The sequence below is a fragment of the Rhea americana genome, unplaced genomic scaffold (genome assembly GCF_003343005.1).
Source record: "Rhea americana isolate MKP2758 unplaced genomic scaffold, rheAme1 scaffold_211, whole genome shotgun sequence".
Classification (NCBI taxonomy): domain Eukaryota; kingdom Metazoa; phylum Chordata; class Aves; order Rheiformes; family Rheidae; genus Rhea; species Rhea americana.
The window spans coordinates 325,296-334,898 of record NW_028186269.1 but is presented as its reverse complement, the minus strand read 5'-3'; the positions used below and the strand labels follow the sequence as shown (position 1 = coordinate 334,898).

The window sequence follows — 9,603 nt, the reverse complement described above, 5'->3', positions numbered from 1 at the left end:
CGCTCGCGCTGTCCCGCCCCGGCCCCGCTGCCGCTGCCGTCTCGCCGCAGTGCCCGTCCCTCGCCGCTCCAGCCACCATGAGCGGCTCCAGCCCGGAGGCCACCAAGCCCGCCAGCGGCGCGGAGGCCCAGCTGCCGGACGCCGAGCAGGACTGGGCAGCCGCCAAGGCTTTCTACGACTCGCTGGTTTCCAAGAGACCCCGACCGGTAAGTGCGGCCGGGGGGCGCCGGGGCCGCAGGGGGCCGGGGCCSGGGCCGGGGCCGCTGCCGCCGGCGCTAGCCCGCTCCCGCTTCGCAGCCCAAGCCCCAGCACGCCATCACTGTGGCCGTCTCCTCCCGAGCCCTCTTCGACCTGGTGGAGGAGCGGCGGATCTACGAAGAGCAAGGCGTGGAGAAGTACGTGCAGTACCAGCAGGAAAACGAGAACGTCACCCTCAAGCCCGGCCCGGCTTTCTACTTCGTCAAGGTAAGCGAGGCCGCCCGAGGATGCCCGAAGGCCACAGCCAAATTTCGGAAGGGGAGGAGGAGCCCAAGGGCTCTCCGGGCGGGGACAACCCGCCCCCGGAAAGCCGCTTCGGCAAGCCGGGGAGCTTGCCTTAGCTCGGGGGGGGGGACACGACTCAGCCTCCTCCTCGCGGGGAAGCACCGGGGAACTGCGAGCCCTCCTCCGGGCACCGACGCTCAGCGCCTGCCCGGCAGCACGTCCCGTTTCCCTCAGCGCTCCAGCGGTTTTTGCGAAACGGGAAAGCTGGGGCCGCCCCGCGCCCTGCTCCGCGGCCGCGCGCCCAGCCGCGGGGCTCGCCCGGCCCGGCCCGGCCCGGCCCGGCCCGGCCCCCAGCGTGACGGCAGCCCCGCGTTGTTCGGGTTTGTCACAACCTCCTCGCCTCAAAACACAGACAAGCAACCCCCCTCCCCCCCAACGCCCCACACCTTTATTCCCAAATTCAATTCCACCATTTGTCCCACTTTTAGTGAGATTCAAGACAGTGTTGATCCAATACTAACTGCATTACTTTGTTCAGAAATAAACTTTTCTTCTTCTTCTTCTTCTTCTTTTTTTTTTTATTTTTTTGTTGGTTGGTTTAGATTTTCCTTACTTTCCTTGTTATTCTGGGTATCGCACCTGAGAACCAAGAAAAGGACAACCCCCTAGGAAACCCTAGGATTAAGCACAGCAAACTGGAATATTCATTCTCATTGCACAAGATAAGAGAAATGGCCATGGCAAACAGCCCTCAGCCTGGAAATCAAGTTTAATTACTAAAAGAAAAAAAAAAGAAAAAAAAAAGGAAAAAAAAACAACCTTAAGATATGCATAGTTTTAAGGAATGAAGGTTTTAGTGGGACTGGGTTGAAAAATGTCATCCACAGAGTTCATTTCTCCATGGAGAATCACTTGATAAAGTCTCCACTGCAACTTTAGGAGATTTGTAACATAATAATTAGCAGAGCCACAGCTCTGCTGTGGCAGCTGAGTTTGAGGCAGAATGGTTCCGGTTTTAAAAGCAGATTTGCATTGCTTAAGTTTCAGCCTCAGGAAATTAAAAAAAAAATCAGCATTGCTCATCAGCTTCTGGACATACCTAACATAGTGGAGAAAAGTCTTATGTCATTATCTGTGCTTTTATAAATATATCAAATAGCTGTGAAGAGCACTGATAACATAGGCATAGGAAAGGTATTTCTGGGATAAAAGCATGATCATAAAAGAATTCATTCTCTTCTCCAGAGAGGCTACGCCCGCTAGGGAATGAACTGCAGTTTTTCCTAACACAGTTATTTTCAAGAGATTCATTACAGTTCAGTGTCAAATACTCTTTGAATATAAACAAGATTTGATCATTTAACTCCTCACACTTTGAAAATCAGAGCTGTTAACTATGCACATTGACCTCTGTTGCCTTCCAGTACCCTGTTTCCATTTGGATTCTTTACTTTAGATTTTTTGTGAGATTCATAAACTGCTTAGTTACTGGAATCACTAGACCTGAAAATGTAAGTTTGCTGAGTGAGACTTTCTGCTTGGAAAGTAGAAAGAAGTATCTTTTTGTTTTGACTCCTGCAGACAAAAAGTTTTTTGATGCTCCTATTCACTAGTAATGTTCATTAAAATATATTAAGCAATATGAATGGGAATCTTGTACTCTTCTGAAAAAACAGACATTTGCATTCCAGGCAAGAATGTTTAGCATCCAAAACAAAACAAAAAAAATCAAAGGGAAATCAGAACAAATTTAATTCCACTGAAAGCCAAAAAGTGTGGTTAATAGGGATTTTGGTAATGTTCAACAATGTATTGATTTATTCCAGATGATCATGGGTGTCCAGACAAAAAGGATTTCTGTTGTAAAATTAATTTCTATAGCTTTCAGCAAAATAAACTTATTTGCTTCCCTTCAAATAAGCGCAGTCAAATGGCTCCTGAGAGCAGAACAGAAAGGAATAAAGCCATCTTGCACTCTCCTTCAAGACAGTTGTCTCACTGAAACCACAGTGATTAAGAAAGAATGCACATGCGGCTTGTCTATGAACTTCCAYATTTTTAACCTGCAGGCACTGGAGCATGTCAATGCCCGGCTTTGTGAACTGTACCCTGAGGATGAAGAACGATTTGATATTGTTCTGATGACTAATAACCATGCCCAAGTGGGAGTGAGGCTCATAAACAGCATCAATCACTATGGTAAGTAAAATAAATACTACTTTGTAGAACTGCTTGCTGTTATATAATGAAATTAAGACATTTTATTTTTCTTGTTCTGACCTTGATAGAAGCAACTTCTTTGATACTGCTACCTATTTCTTAGGGGATGATATTTAATTTTGTGGGTCAGAATAAGTAAAATTGTTTTAAACAGGATTTGGACCAAAGCTCTAGATACAACCTGTCAAGTGCAAATCTTAATTTCTGAGAAAAAAAGTCCTTAACGTTTTCTTGTTTGGTACTTATGCTCCCAAAAGTATTCCTTCACTGCAGTTACTCTGCATGGAAGTTTTTTTTTTTTTTTTTTTTTTTTTTTTTTTTTTTTTGTGGAATTCTTAGGGAGTAAGGAATGATCAAACACTGTAATCAATTTAAGTTGTTTAGCTTGTTCAAATTACAGTGAATACTGTTCTTATTAAGTTTCTTATTAGTTGAAGGCTTGTGTTCCTTTTTACAAGTTCCTTTTACACACTTGTAGTATTAAGGTGGAGTCACAGCTTGTGCTGCTCTTATTTTAGGTTTAACAATTGAACGCTTCTGCATGACGGGAGGTAAAAGCCCTGTTGGTTATCTGACTGCTTATCTCACCAACTTATATCTGTCTGCAGACTCTGAAAAAGTCCAAGAAGCTATAGAAGCAGGTTTGATTTGACTTTCTTATCTCTTAGCTGAGCTTATTAAAAAGTGAATGTTGTAATTGTATGTTTCACAGAAAACAATGCCGTTTCATTAAATGAAGAAAGTCCAACTCTGTGTGGTACAAACTTATCACTGATATTTTTTCTTAATCAGGTTCCTATTTTTCTATTTTTCTTCTCTGACCTCCAGCCTGATGACAATGACAACTTAATCAGCCCTTTCCTTTGCACTGCCTTCCTGTCTCCTCCCATCCTGCCATTCTGCAAGAAAGAAACTCCCCTTATACTCCTACTTGTCTACAGTCAACGTCTTTCCAAGATGTGTCTGCTTGATAGAACTTACAAAACCCATCTTCTGTATTTGAGAATGAGTTAAAAAGAAAAGTTTGAGCTAACATTCTTCTTAGAACTTCCTGCTTTGTCTCACCTGCAGCATATCTTGGGGACTAGTTTTGTGTATTCTTAGACAGAAGTGAAAGGAACGACATTTAAGAAAAAGTGTCAATGGGACCACTTCCAGACACAATAGCCATTACAAATCTGCTTTAGGGATGTTTTGTGTAAAATAATAGCATTCTATGTAAAAAWTGACTCACATGGTAAGTGAAGTTCTCTGATACATTTTCAGGCATTGCATCTGCTACAATGTTCACTGCAAACAAAGATATTTCTTACTCGGATACAGAGCTGAGAGTGGCATTTGATGGGGATGCAGTTCTTTTTTCTGATGAATCAGAACAGATTGCCAAAGAGCAAGGATTAGACAGATTTTTTGAACATGAACAGCTGAATGAGAATAAGCCTCTTGCACAGGTTTGTACTTCCTGAATCAGTGAATTTTCAAAACACCTTTTTATATTTACTRCTGTAAATAGTGTGGCTGTCCTTCTCCAGTTTCCCCTTCTCCAGCTTCCCCTGTATGTATTCCTACAAATGAAACTTCCAGAAGTTTCATTTGTAAGTTGAAGTATCATTTCATTGCTCTATTTATTTCCCTTTTCCAGGATAGTCTTTAGAACCTCTTTGACACAGAAGAGCCCACTATGGTAGTCCCTTCACCAGATCTCCTGCTTCACTGAGAGAATTGCATACATAACACAGTGACTTGCAGTTTTATTTAATTGTATCACTTAATTATATCATTACAAGAGGGCTACTATATTTGTTATCATTTTCAGTTAACAGTTTCAACTACGTTGTTCTGATTTTTGAAATAGGGTAGTATCTATGCTTATTCTCAAGTAAAACTAAGATATTTTTCTAAAAGAACACAAATATTTTAACATTAACTTAAAGTGAAAGACCAACTCTGATACTGTCGACAATATTATATAAATGCCAGAAATATTTATACCAAAATTTTATACCAAATTGATATAAATCCAGAAGAATGCAACCTATCTTTGTGAAAGTATTGGCAAGTTCAATATATTGGATTTTGACTCTGTATCATTTAGGCTTTTTGTTTGTTTGWTTGTTTTAATCAGAGTATAATTCTAATGCTGTCATTAATTTGAAATTATTTCAGTGAAGTCCGAGTAATTAAGTATCTTAGCATTCTTCAGACAGAAAAAATGYACCCCGTGGATTGTAGCAAAAAGAGCTCAGTGTTTTTAAAGAACATGTTATTAAATTGGTTGAAGACTATAGTTTTAACTTTATTTTCCAAGAGATCTTGTAAGCCTTAGTCAGAAGTGGTTTTCTACTGATCATACAATGTAGGATAATTTTAACTGTTTTTTTTTCCTTCAATTTGTGTATTCATAGTGAGGATGCAAACCCTTCTAGAAATGCTACATGCATAGACTGTTGCACAGCAGAGCATTAGGGAAGGAATTCTATGTATAACAGGCAATCTGAAAGAAAACAAATGGATGATTTTGTAAGCTGTGGACAAATATTTAATGTGTTTCTGGTATTTTATACTCAGGGTCCTTTAAAAGGTTTTCTGGAAGACCTAGGGAAACTCCAGAAGAAGTTTTATGCAAAAAATGAACGATTAAATTGTCCTATAAGGACCTTCTTGGTCACAGCCAGAAGTGCAGCAAGTTCTGGAGCCAGAGTACTGAAGACTCTTCGTAGCTGGGGTCTGGAGATTGATGAGGCACTTTTCCTAGCAGGAGCTCCTAAAGGACCAATCTTGGTGAAAATCCGTCCTCACATTTTCTTTGATGACCAGATGTTTCACATCGARGGAGCACACAAATTAGGCACCATAGCTGCACATGTTCCCTATGGCATTGCTCAGAAATATCCCAAATCCACATAACTGGATGGCACCATTAAAGATGATTCTTAACACAGCCAGCCTCTAATATACCAATAGTTGTGTTCGAAAACAAAATCTTTATTTATATATTGCAAGCACTATGTTTTAAGATTTGACTTCTGGCTAGAACAATCTTTAAAGGAAATATTTTAATATAGGTAAGTTTCTAATAGATTTATTTTAATAGTATTCTTAAGTAGTTTAGGGTTTTGTTTTGTTTTTCTTTTACTCATCTGGAACTAACACTGTGTTTTCAATAGTAGGAAAAGATTTGGACTGTTTTTTTTATAGATTAAACRGTATTTTGAAAAAGATAGAACTGTTATATTTTCTCTAAAAATTCTTAATAGGCTATTTATAACAAAAATCATGCTGCATAGATAGCTCCTGCAAGTTTTTTCTGAAATTATGAAAAGTGCAGTTTACCTGCAAGTGTTTACCTGTTAGTAGTTTTTTTTTTGTTAAATATGTGTTCGGTAGGTTTGGTATCATGAGGTTTCAATTTTTGCAGACAATTGTCTTTCCAGTGAAACGTGAGCTTGTGTTTATAGGAACTCTTTATTTTTCTATACTATTTTCCTATTTTAATAAAGCTGGCTTTACAGAACTTTGTCATTTTTTACGTAGAGGTTTTAGCATACTTTCCAGTGGAAACAAGGTTCATGTGATCAGTGTCTCTGTATCTCTCTCTTCTCCAAGAGATTTAGAACCAGTTGACCACTTTCAGTCAAATCTGACAGAGGTCTCAAAGACCCAACAGCTTTCCAACAGCTTTCGCACAGATATAAAGCTAGGTGGAAGAGCAGAGATGCTGTCAGTATTCTGACTGAAAGACTGAAGCGTAAGAGTGTACCTTTGTAAGAGCAGAGAATCTGCTCTTACATGCTGAATGCTGAAATAATACTGCTGATGCAACTACTATTTCTTAGCTAGATTCATCGGGAATTTACAGCTGTTCTGTGATCTGTATGACCTGAATTTGGCAACCTCAAATGAGTTTCCAGTGGACAAGTGTCTATTGCAACATTAATTCATGTAAATTTACACCATAAGTCTGTTCTACCTCTTTTATGTTAAGTTCTTGTATTTCACTGTCATTATAGTATCTGAGCATCTTCCAAATGACACAACTAACATCTGTCAGGTGGTGTTTGTTCTCTTTCTCTCTGTTGTGGGACAAATGTCTTGTTTTATTTTTATTGTTTCTGTGTATTCATATTAGAAGAGACAAAGCCAAAAGAATGTGCTTTGCTCTGGAAGTAGAAGATGGTGAAGGCTTGTGATAATCTTTGGTTCCTGCAGGAGTTCACCCCAGAATCTCAAGTTAGCCTCTAAAAAACATTTGGACTCCTTTGTCCAGATGAACTGTCCTGTTATTGTAGAAAGCTTCATTGCATTAATTGTGATTTCCATCCCAGAAGCATAGGCAATCTTTTAAATGATCTGGGTCCAAGCCACAAAGTTCTTTAAAAACAAATTGAAAGCCTTGATCCTATATGAAACTTGAATAAAGAAAATTAGAAAGATTTTTTATGTTCACACCAGCATGTGTTGTTGAAGGGATATACTGCAGAGTTCTAGTATACTTGGAATTTCTTAAGTGCTAAAGGCTTTTTGCCCAAATATATCACATTTCTATAGCTCAGCCAGGAGGTGAGGAAGGCACGAATAACTGAGGTCTGGTGATTGTCTGCCAGGATAGGATAGGGTTACCTTGCCAAATGGAGATTACAAAAAATGTTATTAGCAGATGTTTTTATGTGAAAGCACAGAATCAGCAAGGAATCCAAAACTGTTCCTTGACTGTGGAATACAAATTGTGTGTATACACACCACAGAAGCATAGCTGCAAATTCCAGGAGTATGGGCCTGTCTTGCTGAAACAGAACATGACCAGTCATTCTTCATCCATCCATTGTTAGAGCTATAGATGTGACGGTTGAGTGGAGAAAGAGATAAAGGATATATATGCCGTGCACATATTGCTGATACTTGACTCCATGTTGACTGAACATTGAATATAGTAATTCCAGTTTGATACTGAAAAGGGCTAGTGGGATTCTTGATACTCCAGAGGTGAGCGTCTCATGGAGTCTCAGTCCTGAAAGCACTCAAGTCTGTGTGAAGGGAAATAAAGACTATCACATTTTAAATTTATATACTAGGTTTCTTCATCAGAGAATTCAAATCAACATTAAAGTCCAAAAGTTCAGAATCACTTTTTCTAAGCTAACAGACCAAAACGCATTTAGATGTTTCTTCAAATTACACCCACTGCCTTTTAATTGTGATGTAACTCGCCCAGGCTTGTTGGCTGATTCTCTGAATATCCAGTTGGCAGCCCTTTGGGTGAGTCAGCTCTCATTCTTTCACGCAAGTGTCTTTTGAGCCTCATTTGGATGTCTGGRGAGATAACAGGCCTCTGCCCATTATAATCATCATCTCTTGGCCCAGGGAACAGCTAGACTAGCAGACCAAGATCATTGTTTTCAATAAAATCCTCTAGAATGGGATGGAAATGGAGTGGGAACTGAGGGAAAGGGCTTGAAGGAGGCAGCCCACTTCTCTATTTTTGTAGGCAGAAACCAGAAGAAAGCACAGGTCTCAGAGACCTATCCAGAATAATCTTTTAGCATTCCAGGCCAAACAATATTCTTATGCTCATAAAGACAACATTATGCTCTAGCAATCTCATATCCTTAAGCCAGCCACAGTTACAGTGCTGGATAACACTTTTTAATATGGGAATAGAAAAGAGGAGGAATGTTTTGGACTGTCCTGTCTATCAGCCTCTCCATAACACTGGAAGACAGATACTGGCATCTCAAACACAACATGGAAGAGGATTCATGATAATCAAGATTCYTTCTGTGCTGAGACAGACCTTTGTCAAGCAAAAAATAGTCCTTGTTCACTTAGCAACTACATTCACGCACCAAATTACAGTGAAGACTCCAATTAAGACAAACAGGAATGTCTCCTACCCCCAGCCTCAAAATATCCACAAACAAAATGTTGGAAACAAGACCCTTAAGGTGATTTGACTATTTTTTCTTTTATTTACAGGAGAACACATTCCCAGACTGCATTGTATACCTCTTGCTAGCTACCAAGATACAATCATCTGATGTTCTTCAATTATTTCACCATTCAGGACATCCCTTCAGTCTCTAGGTCAATATGTCCTATATAGCAAAACAAAACCTGAAGGAAGCAAAACACTTGAGATGAATATTGGGGACAGTTGTTACCATCTATGTTCCAAGATGTGCCCCTCCTGGACTATGATCTATTCTCAAGCCTCAGGAATTAAAGAGTTCTAACATCCTGAGTAGCATTCACCAGTACCCCTACTTGGGCTCCTCTGCCTCTGCCAGAACCTGTTACCTGCATTGRCATGCAGTATTGCTAGTAAGAAGAATACATCCATTTATCTTCAAATGCAGCAGCTAGAGAGGGAAACTGGTATAGCAGRTTGATCTGTCTTAAGAAAAAAGCAAGTTTTCAGTTACTTTGCTGAGCAGTGTCTGGGACCAATAAAATTTGAATGTGTGGGCCATCCCTGCCTGGATGAGCAGCTTCTGATCACCATCACCAGTGAGCTCCTGTGCAGAATGCTCCTTGCATGGAAGGCTAGATTATTTGCCASTGGACCTAAGCAGACCTAGAGGCAGCACATCTCCAGTATGCTCATGATCTTTGAAGGATAAGGTGTACCAGAGATGGCTGCCAGAGTCAGTCCCCACTGCCAGATGCTGCACAGCAGATTCTTTATGCCCCAACAGAATGATTTCTTGCAGCAGCAATCTGTTCTCCTGACAGGGTATTTCCTGGTTCTCTTATTTGGGCATCTCCATCACCTGAAATCATCTTCCCTTTCTGACAGTCCTTGGCCACAAAGTCACTGGGCAGCAGAAGTAGGCCTGGCCCCAACACATCCCAAAGATGCAATTTACCCTGAGCAGAGCATATGGTAGAACATTTAAAACTGGT

General features: G+C 40.5%; 1 protein-coding gene across 1 annotated transcript; it reads left to right on the top strand.

Annotated features, from left to right (window-relative positions):
- The first annotated feature begins 10 nt into the window (after positions 1-10).
- NT5C1B (5'-nucleotidase, cytosolic IB) lies at positions 11-6,217 on the top strand. Its single transcript, XM_085304874.1, has 6 exons — positions 11-206; positions 298-465; positions 2,553-2,682; positions 3,222-3,344; positions 3,970-4,154; positions 5,272-6,217. The coding sequence occupies exons 1-6, from the start codon at positions 78-80 to the stop codon at positions 5,608-5,610; spliced, it is 1,074 nt and encodes a 357-aa protein (XP_085161000.1). The 5' UTR covers positions 11-77; the 3' UTR covers positions 5,611-6,217.
- Positions 6,218-9,603: the final 3,386 nt, after the last annotated feature.